The sequence below is a fragment of the Staurois parvus genome, unplaced genomic scaffold (assembly GCF_062004578.1).
Source record: "Staurois parvus isolate SC_StPar_1 unplaced genomic scaffold, SC_StPar_1.0 ptg000031l, whole genome shotgun sequence".
Taxonomy (NCBI): Eukaryota; Metazoa; Chordata; class Amphibia; order Anura; family Ranidae; genus Staurois; species Staurois parvus.
In genome coordinates, this window is record NW_028317827.1 from 6159443 (window position 1) to 6177627 (window position 18185).

At 37.9% G+C, this 18185-nt stretch overlaps 1 protein-coding gene across 8 annotated transcripts in view; it reads left to right on the forward strand.

The window, feature by feature from the left end:
- The window catches only part of PKP4 (plakophilin 4), a 437166-nt gene that overhangs the window by 337902 nt on the left and 81079 nt on the right, over nucleotides 1-18185 (forward strand). For all 8 annotated transcript variants that reach the window (XM_089659730.1, XM_089659733.1, XM_089659734.1 and 5 more), the window contains 2 exons: nucleotides 13491-13623; nucleotides 15742-15955. In XM_089659730.1, the coding sequence (XP_089515856.1) occupies nucleotides 13491-13623; nucleotides 15742-15955 (347 nt within the window). The remainder of the gene's footprint in view (nucleotides 1-13490; nucleotides 13624-15741; nucleotides 15956-18185) is intronic.

Below are 18185 nucleotides of genomic sequence, written 5' to 3' on the forward strand. Positions count from 1 at the left end.
GCATCACAAACTCAGAATGCAATTATTTTTACAATTTTAAGAAGGTGCCATAAATTTTGCCCGATCCATTTTTGGGGTGTCAGAACTTTAGCTCTGTAAAAAAATATCCATATATATAATCCGTATATGATTTATGAAAACAGGCTAATTTTCATAAATCAACTGATAATCCGAGTTCTTTATTTGCGCTAATTTGAAGACAAAATAAAAAGTAATAATGTAAAAAATATATTTATTAATAATAAAAATCAGTGCAAAATGGTAACAAAAATATAATTGGTGATGACAAATAATTACAACAAACTAGCAATTCAATTACCTAATTTAAAATAGCAATATTATTGAAATAGGACCAACTGTCTAGAAATACAGTGTAGTAAACTATCAGTAACTCAGCAGAATATGACAAAGGCTATGCAAATTAACCACTTGAGCTCCAGAGGATTTACCCCCCTTAATGACCAGGCCTCTTTTTGCTACTCGGCGCTGCACTAATTCAACTGATAATTGCGCGGTGATGCAATGCTGCACCCAACGAAATTTACGTCCTTTTTTTCAGACAAATAGAGCTTTCTTTCGGTGGTATTTGATCATCTGTGCGCTTTTTATTTTTCACGCTATAAACATAAAAAGGCCAAAAATTTTGAAGAAAAACAATATTTTTTACTTTCAGCTATAAAAAATATATAGTAAACTCAAAGTTGGTTATAAATTTAGGCCAAAATGTATTCTGCTACATGTTTTTGGTAAAAAAAAATCCCAATGAGTGTATATTGATTGCTTTGTGTGGAAGTTATAGCGTTTACAAACTATGGTATAAATACTGCAACTTACGCCATTTTTTCTGCTATACAGCGCTGCGCTAGTTTAATGGACAATTGCGTGGTCATGCAATACGGTACATAAATTAAATTTACATCCTTTTTTTCCCCACAAGTTGAGCTTTCTTTCGGTGGTATTTGATCGCCTGTGCGGTTTTTATTTTTTGCGCTATAAAAAAAAGGCTGACAATTTTGAGGAAAATAAAACAATATTTTGGACTTTTTGCTATAAAACATGTCCAGTAAAAAAAAAATGCAAAAATCAAATTTAGTCATAAATTTCTGCCAAAATGCATTCTGCGACATGTCTTTGCTAAAAAAAAAAAAACCAATACGTGTAAATTAATTGGTTTACGTGAAAGTTATAGCGTTAACAAATGGCGGGAAAGATACTGGGATTTTTAGGTTTTTTTTCATACTAATAATGGCGGCGATCAGCGAATTATGGCGGCGATCAGGGATTTATGGCAGCGACCAGCGACTTATGGCGGGACTGCGGCGGACATTCTGACATTGGGGGGTACTGACTTGGGGTCACTGACATCCCCAAAAACACTAATACAGTGATCAGTGCAAAAAAACAAACAAACTGACACTGTACTAATGGCAATGGGGAGGAAGGGGTTAACTTTATTTTGCAGGGAAGGGTTATAGGAGTGAGGGGAGTGTTTTACTAGGGGGTGGGGGTGTGTGCTGCACGGGACAAGGCTGATCGAGAAAGAGAAACTCTTCTTTCTCGATCAGCTCATCCTTGAGCTGACAGGGAAGTGACAGACAGCACAGCTACTGCAGCTGTGCTGTCTGTCACTGTTTGCCGCCGATCGCCGGGACATAGCCGCTAACGAGCGGCTGTGACCCGGCGACTGACATCTGCGGCGGTCATCCGCGGGACAAATAGGGCGGCGGCGCGCCTCCTATTTGTTTACAAAACACACGTCTTAAAACGTGGTTTTGCCTGTGAGTGCCGCCCTGCCGTCGTATATGTACAGTGGCTGGGCGGCATGCGGTTAACCATGTGATCTCTCTACAACCAGATATTCAAGCTCAAAGTTCACATTGGCATGAACTGATTTAGAATACCATACACAGGACAATCCAATAAGCTTAGAATCTATCTGGGGTCAAGAACAAATGTTCCACTAAGTTGTCCACTTTGTCATATATATCCAACTAAACCATTGATTAAAAGCTGAAATCTGCTTTGGGGATATTCCAGAGAGAATCCTCCCCTCAGAGAATTGAAATTAAGATAATTTATACTGCAGTTAAAATGATCTCAAATCAACTCCGGTGCTAACCATAACCACTATCAGACTAAATGGTTTAGCTGGAGATATAAGCTGAGCACAAATTGCTTGTAGAAACATGAAAATTTTACATTACCAATATAGATTCTATGGTATCAGTGATGTCAGCTTTAGGTCAGCTCACTTCTGTGTGTGTATGTCCATCTATTTTCCCTGGTCTCCCCCCTCCTTTGTCTGTTTCCTAACTTTTATCATCCAAAAAAACCTAGCTGAGCAAAGCATATCTCACCTAATTATGACGTCACTCATGGTGTCATGTTCAATACTAAATGATTCCAGTTACCTGAAGGGGGCAGTATAGGATTAGGAATAATTTTGGATTTTTTCTACATCCTCCTGTGCCATGTCAATAGCTGACCTCTAACCTTCAGTTTGTAACAATGCAATAAACTTAAGAGGTAGGACACGACTGGTTAGACAAACTGGGACCAGTGTCACTTAATATAATGTATTACCTAAGTGATTATGAAAAAAATTCCATCTATACATCTTACAGGCATTTGCTGAGTTCATTTGTAGCGATATTTCTTGATTATCTAAATTCTTCCATAGCATACAGACATTGTAACATAATATGTATTAATTGTTAAAACCAATGAATATAGATAAAACATATATACGTATGGAAAATGAATGTAGTAATATAAAACACAAATTACTTAATTAGGCAAATATTCACTTCATGCAATAACAATACAATTTACATTTTTGATTAATATAATCCTGTTAAATAATACCATATACAGTGCCTTGAAAAAGTATTCATACCCCTTGAAATTTTCCACATTTTGTCATGGTACAACCAAATACATCAAAAGTGTTTTGTTGGGATTTTATGTGACAGACCAACGCAAAGTGGCACATAATTGTGAAGTGGAAGGAAAATGATAAATTGTTTTCAACATTTTTTACAAATAATTATCTGAAATGTGTGGCGTGCATTTGTATTCAGCCCCCCTTGCTCAATACTTTGCAGAACCACCTTTTTGAGTAATTACAGCTGTAAATCTTTTTGGGTATGTCTCTACCAGCTTTGCACATCTAGAAAGTGAATACATTTTCAGGTGCCAATATTTTTGGCCTTGACTGTATTAGGGACCATCTCCTGTTTTTTATTTCTTAGAAATGGAAATGATAGCAACATCCAAATACTCAATATTTGTTCTTCTGATGAAATGGGATACAGTAAATCTTTTTATTTTCCTATTTCTGGCAGCCACATCTGAGTGTCTTTGAAATTTTATACATAGTAATACTTAAAGTATTCTAAGGTTTTTTTGTTTTTCTTTTTTGTTTTATTAACCGTTACAGTTAGCAGTTTCACAAGAATTTGAGCAGCAATAAAAACAGCACACCAACCTTTGTTTTTTTTCCCCCCATATTCCCATGGAAAGCTGTTGTCTTTTAAAGCTCCAGTTTGCACTTACAACTGGAGACACATCTTGCTGCTTTCTCACTGATCATTTTTTGTTCAGTTAAAGAGAAAAAAAAAGTGGAAGAAAAGCAGAACAAAACTGCATCCCTTTAAGGCCTCGTTCACACCATATGTGTAGAAAAACTGAATGAAACAGATGCGCAGATTTCACTTGCAGACACAGCAGTTTACATCAGTTTTCATGCGTGCTTCTAATGAGTTTTGTGTACATTACAGATTACTGTGCAAAAAAAAAAAAATCTGCAAGTGATTCTAGTGCTGTGGTGTAAACCAGGGCACACAGAGAACAATTGGTTTATTTGTGCTCTTGCAGAACATGTGCAGAAAAACTGACATCTCTGCAAAAAAAAATGCACCTTCCCATTGAAATGAATAGAAATCACACCAAAAACGCAACACACCTGTGGGAAGTGCTTTCCATGTCCAGGGAAAAAAAATGCAATACACGCAAACGTGGCAAAAATTCAGCACATTGCTTAGGAAGCAACACAATCGAATTATCGTCATTTTTTCAGAGATTTTTATTTTACTTTCTGTTGTGTGTCTGTTACAGAAAATTAATGCAAGACTGAGCAACAGGACACATTATCAAAATCAAAACCAACAAGGGTTTTAATAATTGAAATTAATTCCCTGCTTAGTCTAAATGTAAAAACAAAAGTTTGGGGTTTGCACCTGCTTTTAGACCATTTATGATATTCCCAATGCATACATTTTAGTGGCTGTTCAGTACTGCTGGTGACTACAGGCTTGGAACCATAGACAATCAAAGTGAAGAAATATCACCAGAACACCAAGGATTCCTCAAAATGGGTCCAAATCTTTAATTTGTTGTCACATGGTAAACACAGACAACATTTCAGAGCCACACAGGGCCCCTTCATTTGCCTGACCAGCATGGCCCATAACTTTGCCTTTGTGTTTACCATCTGACCACAAAATAAAGCTTTGGAACCATTTTGACGATTTCTTGGTGAGCTGGTGACATTCTTTTGCATTTGGACCACTGCTCTGCTATCCACCCCCCACCCCACCCCACCCTACCCCAGTACTGACAAAATGGTCCTTAAAAGGAAGTTGTGTCATAATTTACCCTAAAGCAACTTTCACATTTTGTATGCTTGCTCAGGCATATTCATTGTACCCAATGCAGTTTGTTGATTGGCCACTGCAATGACTCTGACTAAGGCTGTCATACATATTAAATTTTCTTTCGTTCATGCACAGGGGCTGAACAAGAGAAATCAATATTGTGTTTTGACCTGGAACAAGCGAGCTTCAAGTGAAGTTATGACACCTAATTTTCATAAGTGACTGAGTGACAACACTGTAGGTAGAGAATCAACAAGCCAGCCAGGCAACTGGAGTTTTCTGAAAAAGAGATCCCCAATGGTAGCCCTTATAATTTATCACAATGCATGTCCTTAGCAGGTAGCCTACTACCAATCTCCTCAGAAATCCTCCCTCTTGTCATGCATGTTCTATAAATAAATATGACACAGTTCTACGTTATGAGTGTACGGTAAAGTATTTATATGCTGTACTTGTTGGCTTACCTGAGCTGGTATAGTTGTTTGGCACTGGCATTTGTTACATTTTCAGGAAAAGCCTGGTAGTCTCCCAAAAGGTGCTGTGATGTTTTTATTCCATGTTCCAGCAAGGTGCTGGTGTATTGTCAGGTAACCCACTAGAGTTAAAAAATCTTTTACTAGATGTCTAACTGTTGCTTTACAATGTACTGTAATCTTGTCTAGTATTTTAACAGCTTTACTGACAGAAGGCAAATCAGTCAGAGTAATAGGAAAAGAAAGCAGAAAATAGAAAATGCTCAGATTGTGTGTACAGTGTAAGAAAGTTTTTATTTTATTTACCTATTCAACATCTTTGTATTTCAAATTCGTGTTCTGTCACTGAGGTTTCCATAACATTTTTTTTTAACAGTATGTTGGGCTTTGATTTTAAAAGAAAGCCAGGACTGACTGCTTATTGACCGACTAATTTAATCAGTTAATTCATATACAGTAGTCATGTATTAATTCATATAGTCATGTTATTTATGTATTCTTTGCTAGAATAGAGGGAGGTAGTGCACCTGTTATTTAGATTTATTGCTAGCATGAAAGTTTCAGAGACATTCTATTAAACTTGAAGTTCTTGCATCAAGTGATAAACGTCAGTGTTTATTTGCAATATTTATTATTTACTTGATTAAAAAAAGAAAATAAATATTTCTTAAAGAAATATAATACTGAAAGTAAGAAGTAAAACAACATAGATACAGACCATAGTGTGTGCCCTTTAGGCTATAGTCACACTGGCACTTTTGTGTTTAGCCTTTCTAAACATAGAAGTTATCTGGGAAGTATAGACAATGTTGAGGTTGGGTTCACATGGCATTATATCATGCAGGCTTGTGTCAGGCTTGTGTCAGTGTTGGCACTGGCACGGAGTGGTGTGATACACATTTCAGCCCTTTGTACCCTTGCTGTGATCTGCATTTAAATAGTGTGGAAAACAGTAGGTCACCACAGATAGTGAATGAACCTTTGTGCTTACACATTGTTTAGTGTTTCCACTGGGATCATGAATGCACTGTGTTTTCTCAAAACGCAGCTAAATGCTCATTGTGAATGGCACCATGGAAAAATCATTACGTGCATTTGCAGTAAATGTCCTCTAACTGTATATAAGTGAAATTTTGACACTGCCAGGCCTTACAGACATTCCATATAATGTCATTAAGGTGTGATCCTTCCTTTTGTGACCAAAGGTCGTTAGAGCTTAGATGCTGGGATCAAATTTAGCGTATGAGTTGGTTAGCTTGACAATAAAGCTAGCCATACACTGATCGAAATTCAACAGGGGTTGGCCGAATCTTGATCAGTGGTCTGCCTGATCATCGGACGTCGATCATTTGACTTGCATCGAAGTGACATGCTGGAGAAACTTTGCCAATGGCTGCAGCCAATGATCAATGTGTTCTTACAGTCACAGGTCCTCTTGTCAGAATACAATGTCCCAGCAAGGAAAGTTTCCCCCGCTCACCTTGTTTGTGTTGATGGAGGAGTCTGAGATTGATTTTTTTTTTTTTTTAACTGTCTATGGCCAGCTTAACTCTTACCAGTTTGCATACATATATAATGTTTGCATTGTCTAAAGACCTATAAGGCCATATATCGTAAATAATTGGCTGTTTAAAAGGAGAAAAAAAAAAACAAACATTTTTTTAAAGCCTTTTGAGGTGCTTCGGTAACATTGACCTGTCTTTTTATCCACATTGATGAAGTAACATACAATTATGTTATCACTAGTTTTAAATACAATTCTGTTAAATTGGGTGCCTAATGCTGAGCTGGTGTTTTCTTGTTGTATTGACCTGTCTGTTTTTGGTGGGTTTTTTTTTTGCTTATTTGATAATAATCCAAAACTGCTGCCAGCCTGAAGTCATATTGCATACTGTTCTTTCCCCTTTGTGAGTACGTCCGGCATAATGTGATTAGCACCATATTGATTTTTGATATTCACTGGATGAGTGTTGTGCTATGGCACCTGATAGCGCTGTACAGTTTGTGTAAGGAGATAATTTATTTCCCTTGTTCATTGTTGTGTGATGCTTTGTGATTGGATTTACTTTGCAAGCCTACATTGTAATGTGTTTGCTGGAAGACAGGCTTTGTCAGCTAAATAGAATCACAGTGTAGTGTACAGTAAAGTGTTCAGGCTGGCAGAAAAGGCTTTACTGCCAGTACAAGATCAATGTAAAATGTCTCTGGTATAAAAGCTGTAACTGGGTAGGTAGGCCATAGAATTTTCTTTCCTTCCACCACAAGTCACACAAAAGAAAATAGTTTGATTCACTCACCAACAGTGTTGATGGGGGAATGCCTCCCACAGAGCCATTGTGTTCTCCCAGCAACGGGGCACAGGGATCCGTCCCTGCTGGGGGAACACAGTGATTACTGCTAGCGGCTATAGCCACTAGCAATAATTGCGTGTAAAAATCTGACTTGCTGGTTGTACTGAAGTCAATCGATGAACCGACTTGGGTACAATCAGCCTCCTCATAGATGGTTCGAATCTCTGCCGGTCCCTGTTGAACTGGCTGAGATTTGAACCACATATGGGCTGGCTTTAGATTCCAGCCACTTTTCTAGTGTAAATTTGAAAATTAGGGCCAGACTCTAGCTGGTTGTTGCACTGTGTCTGTAATGTTCTGTTTTCCATTGTTAACCACTTGAGCGCCTACACCTTTGGACCAGAGCAATCTTTGCATTTCAGCTATGAGTCTATTTTAATTCAGAAATAACTGTCATCATTTGATATAATAAAGTAATACTTTAAGGTTGTTTTCAGTATATACAAGGCTTTCTCGTGACAATATTGTCTTGAAAAAAATAGCTGCACTCTATAGAAAAAAAAAAAAGAGTTTCTGTTGTTTTTTTATTACATCATAGCAAAATTATTTACAAGCGGAACTAAGGCTTTTTTTTTTCTTAAATTTTTATTTTTTTTGTAATGTGTCACTTATATTAAAGACCAAACTATAAAACATAACTATTAATATAAAAAAATTGGAATAAAAATGAAATGAGCTGAAAAATATATCCTGTGGGGAAGATTATGATAATTAGGGCTTATTAGGGTTAAGGCAGTGTAAAGGCTGCCATAGATGGCTCAAATTTCAGCCAGTTTAACCCTGTCAGCACCATCCATCTTGACAAAAGCCAATTTCTCAATCTACTTTTGGCAAAGGAAGTGAGTTGAAAAATTGTCGGTCAAACATTGATTGCGTCCAATCAGAATAAGTTGCTGTTCAGTTCCTGCTGCAGAAATACAATAGCCAGCAGGCGAAATTCCTTTATACCCGCTGTTTAGTATGGATGCAGTAATCTGTTAGATTTAGCCATTCAACTGAATGTTAGAAATCCTATATGTGTATGACTAGCTTTATGAAGAAGTTAAATGGGAAAACTTGGAGAGCTGCAATGAATGGGGAGGGGCTGGGTGTACTATGCCCAAAGTTGGGGGGTTGCAAAAATGTATACTAAAATTGAACCCATGCACCTTTAAAGATGTAAACATGCCAGCAAGTCTGGAAAGTACCTCCAAGACACATCTACACAGCCAATCAATTGTATCAATACAAATGTATCATTAGGTTAAGCAGAAAGACCACTTCATGTGGATCGAATTGCTGATCTGAACGTGTAATATTGGCCATATGCTTAAAGCTGAAAATGTTTTCTCTAGATTTAATGACATTACTTAGAAATGTAATATCACTAAAGTATATTAATGAAACATGATCCACATTGTGCAGGCAGCTGGATCTTATAATGTTTTTGTTTACAGGAATGCTGGTCCTCTTCCTGCGTCTGAACTTCCAGTGCTGCAGGAGTTTATAGCTGCTGCTCTTTGGGAAGAACAGCAGTGAGATTGGGCTGACAGGGACCTGCCCCCTCCTCCCCTCTCATACACTGAGAATAGTTCTTTAATTATTTACACTGCATGCAACACAGTCTATGAATAGGGGACAGGATCGTGTTATTCATCTGAATCTCCCCCATTCAGAGGCGTCCTTAAATGCAGTATAAACAATGAAAGAGCACTTCTCAGTGGAGGAGGCTGGTCCCCATCGCATCTTCGTCATTGCTGTTCTGTCTGACGATCAGAAGCTGTTAACTCTCTCAGTACCAGAAGTTCAACAAAAGGAGAGGGACCATCATGGCCTCCCTGCAATGAATATTTTTACAGGATCCAGCTACCTGCACAATATGGACCATACTTCATTAGTTAAATAATGTCACTAGATTTGTAAATATTTTTTACACAAAATTTTATCAATACAACTGTTTGTTTTAACTAGTAGTTTGAAAGTTTTGATACTCTATTTTGTGTTGAACAATCTTAAGTAATCAAAGCAAAAGTGCAATATTAAATAATAAACTATTCACATAGAAGAGAATTTGGCAAGAATATGATCCATGTCTAGTGTCTTTGTTATAATTTTTGCTGATTTGTGCCAGTATGTTAGCATATGACCGAGGAGTTCTTATTAAAATAACTTTTTGAGTGATCACAACCTTTATCATATGTGCCTGGTTAGTCATGAGGATTCCAGAATCACAACATTTCTAGCTAGTGCTAAATGCGCTAATTATCAAGAACCAACCATCATTTTCTCTTGAACTTGTGCTAGCTAGATGAACAGTATGATGAAAGGTCACCACTTATTTTACATTGAAGGATCCATCCAGATTGTGGGCTTGGTTGGAATGTAAAGTATAGTTCATTTTGCAAAATACCTACATTATTTGAATTTTTCATGAAAGCAATATCAAAATATTTGTTTTCTTTAAATTGAGCTCTGTCCCAGTTTTATGTGGTTGCATTTCAGGTGTAGATTCCTTCCTCTGATATGTTATACATAGCATTCACCTTACTGATCTGTGAGAAAAAACCAAAAGGTACATTTTACAGAGTGCTGCTAAAGTACCATTAACATTTGTAGATGTTTCCTATAACATAGCATATCAAACATAATACTTACAGGCCTTTTCCCACCCCCAGCCTCTGGATAATAAAAGGAAAAGCAGCAGGCTGATGATCTCAACTCCTGGTCACTCCTCACTTCCCCCTATCAGCATGCTATTTTGTACTCCAGCAAATTGGGCTGATTTTCCATCTCCCATTCTGACTTGTGCTGTACTGTAATTGCAAGTAGCTGACAGTCAAATTCAGGTATTTAAAATGTTTGTATTTTTTTTTTAATTCTTTATTTAAAGTATAACTAAAAGCAAAACTTTTTGTTTTGGATGGAAAGAAGATGTATTAAAACCCCTATTAGGTTTTTATTGTACTCTATGCCCACATTAGGGAGATTCACCTTGTCTATTTGTCCTGTTTACCATTATCATCGAAAGTGAAAGTAAAGAAAACCCCAAATTTTGGGTTGTCCCCAGGAAGGTAATAGAGGGGGAATTTTCCAATCGGAACACTAGTTCTGGTGACCTGGGGGTCTCCAAGGCATTCCCTCTATTTGCGGGAATTATCTCTTAATTCCTCTTTTGGAGATGGGATATAAAGCAAAGATAAATCTCCCCAATGGGACAGAGATGGCAAAAAATAAACTGACAGGTATTGTAACCCTCCCTTACTCTATCCAAAATGAAAATAAGTTATACCTATAGTTCTACTTTGACAAATAAGTATGGTACAGACCAATATTACAGTCTCCATTACATGTTCCCTTAAAAGCAAGTGCAATCATCATTTACAGTACACTGTATCATTGAACAAAGTGAATCCAAGGGATGTGTTTGCCACCTTAGGGAGCACATCATCCAGAACAATTTTTCATATGTTAAGGAGCACAGGAAATAAAGTTGGGGATAAATGATGTTAGATCAAGGGAAGTGACTGTCACTGTAATAGGAAAATAAAAAAAGGGGGGGGGTAGGAAAGAAGGGAAAAACAGCTGGGAGAAGGTGAAGAAAAGTAGAGGCTCAGAGAATGTAGGTATCCCCCAGCATGCGGCATACCAGAGAGGGAAGTGTCTCACATCAAAATCAGTTTAATCAGGTGGATTCAGCATGCCATTGTATTGCGCCGTAAACGTAAAGGCTGTCCATGGAAGCCAGGTGACCCTGAATTTGTCCTCTGTTTTTATAAAGTGGCCATCAATTTTTCCATGGTCCTGATTTCAGTCTAATGAACCAATGACTCAACAAGGCTAGTGAAGTTTGTTTCCATCAGTCAGGAATACATGCCCTTGCTGCATGTTATGTCTGCAAACTTCGATGACGCTTTATCAGCATCTGATTTACATGGAATTACATGGTGTCCTATAGGGTTTGTACTAAGGGCCACAGACGTCAAATGACAGATCACATTTTAGACACCTGTCCAGAATGTACCCAAGTCAGAGCATTGCCTAACAAGTGCAGAGTTCTCTGTTCCTTTTGACATCGCCAGCTCATTTTCAAGACCTGCGGGTACGTTTTGTTTTAATTTACTGGCACTTGGTACCTTTGTAATAACAATTTGCAACCCTGTTCTTGGAACTGGTTGGCTAGTTTGTGGGTCAGTGTAATGGCGCTATCAATCTGTGCTTTTTAGAGATTCCCACTTATGTATATATGGAAGGACAGAATCCTCACCCAGAGCATTAAGAAGCTTGTAAATGTTGGTTAGCATATGCGGAAGAAACTGTCTTTCCCGAACGGCTTAATTCCTAATGCAGTCAAAGGTCTGGTATACAAGATGTAATCCGGAATTGAGACCAAGTAATGCCGTAGTGGTAAACTGCCCAGGGGCCCAAAGGCAAGACACATTAAACTGGAAATATTTTTCAACTATTCACAACAGCCTTGTACCATGTGACAAGCTGTAACCAATCACAGCTCGCACAGTATTTCTCAATGGCTGCAGGAATGCAGCCAGAGAAAAGGAGAAATTATTGCTTTTACAGCCATTATGGGTGTAAAAGCAATCAGTGTAAAAAAAGAAAACAAAAATCTTCATCACTATGGTGACACTGTACTGATAGTGTGACAGTATGTTAAAAAAAAAAACAAAACATAAATATAAAAAAAATTAAAAACATTTTTGAAAAATTATTATTTTTGGTTATAAACTAATTTTAATATAAGAAATAGCGAAAAAAAAGTGCCACAAACTAAATAGAACAAAAGCTGCACTCCTAACCAAAAAAAGGTAAGAATGTGAATAAATCAAAGAGTGCGCTTAAATATAAGTAAATACAAAAATAATTAGTTTAAAATAATGATGTCCGTGATAATAAAATATTATATAAAAGTCCATCCACCATCACAAAGTAATTAAACAGTTCTGAAATCTTGTATAAATCAAACACCGTGCAAAAAAAAAAAAAAATCCACCACCGAATGAAATGGGCACACTCACCAGAGCTCCATGCTGACCAGATTATAAGTCAGCAAAGATAGCGTTTGCTCTGGGAGCGATGATCAGCAGTAGTAATCCAAACAGGGAGCAATATACTGCAAGCAGCCAATCAGCACAATATGGAATAGCCTTAACAGCAGGTAGTCATCACGTCTCCATACCATAGATCATGTTCGGGGAATCAAAAAAAGAAAATCATGGTGCAGTACGTTTAAAACCAAATTGTTTTATTAAAACATCAGAAATGCACTCACAAACAGGGTGTCTAGCCGACACCAGCAATGACAGCCTCAAGAAAGCAGGGAGGAGCCTTGCTCACCGCGATATCACAGCCGATAGTCTACGAGGAGTATCCCGAAGTCACATCCAAAAGAAGCCCCGCCCTACTAGTTTCGTCACCCGACATCCTCACGGGGCGGAATAAACTAATTTTGTTTTTTTTGCTAAAAAGATAGATGAATACTAATTTTGGCCAAGATGTATTAAAGATTATTTCCAAAATTTTATAAGAGAGTTTTTTTTCAAACTTTTTGGACTTTCATTTCTATAGGAAAAAATAAAAATCCCAGTGGTGAATAAATAACACCAAAATAAAGTTATATCTGTCTCAAAAAAATCCTATGGGTACAGTGTTGCATGACCACGCAATTGTCATTCAAAGTGTGATAGCACTGAAAGCTGCAAATTGGCCTGGACTGGAAAGGAGTGAAAGTGTCTGGACTTGAAGTGGTTAATGATGTATTAATGAATACACAGCTGCAGTAATTGTCTTTTATATTCACCTGGAGTTCAGCTATAAGTTCGTATATGTTCTAATTGATTGTCAGATTTAATTAGATTTTCATTTTTGACACTCTGGATATCTGATTTGGAAAGGTCAATATTCTTATATGTATCTTCATTGTGGTTAGCAATAGCTCTGGCAGTGTGAAATATTGATGCTTTGACGTTGACTAGATTTTAAATGTGTACATTAACCTGTTTCTCTATTTCCTCCCTCAGAGAGTTTGCTTGGCGTGACCCCGAATTGCCTGAAGTCATTCACATGCTTCAGCATCACTTCCCATCTGTGCAAGCAAATGCAGCCGCCTACTTGCAGCATCTCTGCTTTGGAGATCATAAAACCAAGATTGAGGTAGGCCTAAACGTCACTGTATATTGCTGTAGGCCCCTCTGACACATGGTCATTGTGACTGTAGTTTTATGGGCTGTGAACTGATGTAAGACTGTTGTGGCTGTAATTACATCACTAAGGTGCAGTATACTTTGTCTTGATGGTATCGAGAGTTCATACAAATTTACTAGTGACCTCATTTGTCTTGTCATGAATGCAGCTTACCAAAATGGCTGCCACTAAATGTACACAAATCTTTTCAATACATTTGCACTGCCTAAAAAGCGTTGAAAGCTTTGCTGCTTAAAAGACATCTTTACACTGATCCTCCTTTAGAGCATTATTTGGAACCTCTGAAGAATCTTATGCATTATCCAATGTTCTGAAAGTTCAGTGTATGCATAGTTGGTTTAGGAATGCCGCCCAGGAATGGTTTAGGAATGCCGCCCAAGTGTTGGATATGGCAGTTGGTTGCTCAAGTACTTGTGGGATGGATAGGGAACATGCCTGTTCTCCCTATATCTCGGGATACTCTAGTTGGGCATTAAGAGCATGTGCGTTATAAAGCAGCACTTGTAGCTGGGGAATCCTTGGGGCAGAACAGATGTATCTTAGGAAAAACTGCACCATCTTCTTCCTTCTGTGGAAAATAAAAATTAGGCTGTTGAGTAAGAGATGTTAGCAAACTGGAGCTCCAACCACAACATTTTTCTAGTTCTAGATTTACTAAGGAAGGGTTAAATCCTCAACTGGGTTTATACTGCTGTGTCCACTTTGGGGTGAGTTCTCTTAGATTTATGTCCTGGAATCACGCATGCTAAGAAGACAGACAATTTCACAGAAAAATTTATTCTGGTTTCTGAGAGGTTTGCTAAAACTCTATTCAAACTAAAAAATGGGTTTGACTTACAATTTAAAAAAAGGAATTTAAAATTGGAGATGTTATCCAATGCACTCAAGCTGCTCACTTTTGTAGTGTCCTTTGGGTAAGGTATCTGCCATTGCTTTGGACCACATATTTTTTTTGTTGGCTCTTTTACAAAATGTTACCATTAAGGTATAATACATTTTCAGCTCCATTTTTATATTTCAGGCTTGTTTAAATCTTAGAAATCTCATGATGTCTACGTTTTGTGTCACAGTGATGGGTTATCTGATCACCAAACCAATATCTTTTAAAATGCACAGGAACCACTCAATAGCCTCTGTTCAAAATAACTTATATCAATGAAAAATAGCTGCTCTGTTGTCTCCATTGAGTTTTACACTCTACCTGAATGATGGCAATCTTTTTGCTGTCATATAATAAGAACAGAAGGGAAAGACTGGTATTGTTTTGGAGAAAAATATGCCTCCTGCTGCACACAGTAATTCCGAATGTGAAGTGGCATTAGTCATGTTATAATGGCTGCCAGGATAAAGATATTCTGCTGCTTTGGAAATTCAACACTTGGCTGTATTTATCTAAGTGTCCGAAAAGAGGACTGTCCTTGTTGCACATGAAAGCCGTGCTTCTTTTGTTCCCCATAATGTGCTATGAGGTCTTCCAGATCATACAGCAAATGATGCTATAATCTGCACAAACATTTTTTCCATCAGGCACTGGTATGTAAGCTCTTAAACTTCTCCTTTATCTGCTTTGTGGTTACAAAAGTGCTCCATTCAAAGTATAAATACTCTGAAAGTGAATGAGCTCTTTGAATGCTGTAAAAGTACATTTTTAAAGGCTTACTACATGTAATATTTAACAATGGATTCCAAGAGAACTGTGGGGTATGTCAAGAGACAGCACAACAGACACTGCTTGCTTTGCAGCTCCCTTTGGCATAATTAAACCTGCTACTGAGCTGCACAATAGATGTAGAGTCACTACTGTGAAGAATAATTTGACTCCTGCAAACTCTAGGGTCTTCTTTTTCTGTTGTATGAGCAAAAATACAATGTTAGATGTGAAAATAAGGCTTTAGTAGATATAATGGAAACTTAATATATATACAGGCTATTTCATATTTATCTGATTAGAAAATTACTATAGATTTCTAAAAAAAAGTGGACCTATCTGAATTAGATGTTCTTTGATGATGCAAGATGCTAAGATAATTTCTTAAGTGTACTTTACATACAGTATTTCTTCCATAGGTGTGCAGGCTGGGAGGAATAAAGCACCTGGTGGACCTTCTGGATAACAAAGTCCTGGAAGTTCAGAAGAATGCCTGTGGGGCTTTAAGGAACTTGGTTTATGGCAAGTCTACTGATGAAAATAAAATAGCAGTAAAGAATGCTGGTGGGGTCCCCGCACTCCTTAGACTACTGAGAAAAACCAGTGACCAAGAAATACGGGAACTTGTAACTGGTGAGTCAGCTGCTTTCAAATTCGTATTTGAAAAAAACAAAAAAGGGTGACTTATAATCAATTTAGCCTACTCACTTAGTAAGTGTTGCTGGAATAACCAAGCATAGCAAACAAAAAATAAATATCCTAACCAGAAGGTAAAGCCCTCTGGGTAGGCAAAAGGTTACACTACCGGCAAACAAGGCTTATCGAAAAAGTCAATTCAATTTATTGTAGAAAAATACAGTCATATTCATTGGCTCATATTTCTTTGTGCGGTTTGCTGCTGATACAATCAGAAGTTTTATCTTGGCCCTAAATATTTTCCCCACCAGGTTTAGATTTGGCACAAATTATCTATACAATTTCAACCCAGAGGTTGTTACAAAATTACCACGTTATAAGAAATGATCAGGACCAATGCGTGTGGGAATGTTTCTATATTAGGCTGATAGGCTTGTTACCGGTTTTATCTCTTCTTTAAATAAAAAAAAAAGTAGTGACAGATTCTCAAACCTATCCAATGAATGTAGCAACAGTTTTCAAATGCACAGATTGGCAGAATCACTTATACAATGGGTTCCTAATCTTTTTAATATTACAGACCCCCCAATGAACCCCAACAGGGTAGAACAATTAGGTGGTTAGCACCTCAGCCTAGTAGCAATAGTGTCGTCTGCTTGAATCCCAACCATGGCACTACCTGCCTGGAGTTTGTCTGTTCTCCCTTTGCCTTTGTGGGTTTCCTCTGGGTACTCTGGTTTCCTCCCACCCTCCAAAGACATGCTGGTAGGTTAACTGGCTTCTGTCTAAATTGGCCCTAGTGTGTGTGTGTATGAATATGAGCTAGGGACCTTGGAATGCAAGCTCCTTGAGGGCAGGGACTGATGTGAATGTACAGTGTGTGTGTGTGTGTGTGTGTGTGTGTATAAAGTGCTGTGTAAAATTGATGGCTCTATACAAGTACCTGTACACAATGAAAAATTGATTACAGAATATATATCAACAACACTTTCTTCAGACTGTCAGAATCATCCTCATCATCAAACTAGTTAATTACCACTGTAGCTGTAAATGCTGAAAATTATATAAACTTCGGTAAGCACAGCCTTATGTGTCCAAAATACACAATCTCAATTTCAATAAACAATATAGTGACATCATCAAAATATTTTTTTTAGTGATAAACTTTCAGGTCCTGGGAACGCCCTTCTAAAACCAATTCATAAGTGATCATTAGGAAAATGCCCCTTATGCTGGCTGTCGGTGGCTAGAGTGGTCAGCTTAAAGGATTAGTTCACCTTTTAGACAAAAATAATAAATGCATATTTTTTTGCAGGTAAAAAAATGTGCATTTATTATTTTTGTCTGCAGGAGCCTGGAAAGCATTCAGCAATCAGTAGATCGCTGATGCCATGCAGGTCTCCTGCAGACCTGTCAGAATATCTGCTTGCCATATGGGAGGGTGGGCGGCGGCTGTGACTATGAGAGCATGTTACATGTTCCACCCTAAAAACGGATGTAACATGTTCCTAAAGGTGAACCTATCCTTTAAAACAGGGGTACTGAATTTAAATTAATAGAGGTCCAGTCAATAAAAGATTCTTCCAACAGAGATCCAGATTGCATGTTTGTGCCATGGTTCAGATCCTTCACATCACAATCCCATTCTTCTATTAGGTTTATATCTCTTTGGCTGTGAAATTGAATATGTTCCCAACCCGCAGAAAAATTTGCTGCACTTTATCAGATGTGCAAGGGTGCCAATAATTCTTAAATGCGCCTTGGTGCAGCACGATTTTAAAAGAAGGCTCAGGAACGTCTTCCCTGTCTTTCTTTATGGTAGGGCAGCACTTTAAAATTAATGGGCTGCCCAACCTGTGACGCATCAATGCAAAGTTCTCTCTTTACATCACAGTTCCCTCCCTTTCACATCAAAATTCCTCCTAATACTACTATCCACAGCCCCCCCCCATAATTGTTCTCCCCCCTCATAATTGTTCTCTGCCCCCCCATTACTGTCCTTGGCTTCCCCCATTACTGCCCTCAGCCTCGCTAAAATTGTCTTTAGCCCCCCATTACTTTCCTAAGTCCACCCATAATTGTCCTTAGCTCCCCTATAATTGTCCTTAGCTCCCCTATAATTGTCCTTAGCTCCCCTATAATTGTCCTTAGCGCCCCCATAATTGTCCTCGGCTCCCCCATAAATGTCCTCGGCTCCCCCATAAATGTCCTCGGCTCCCTCACAAAT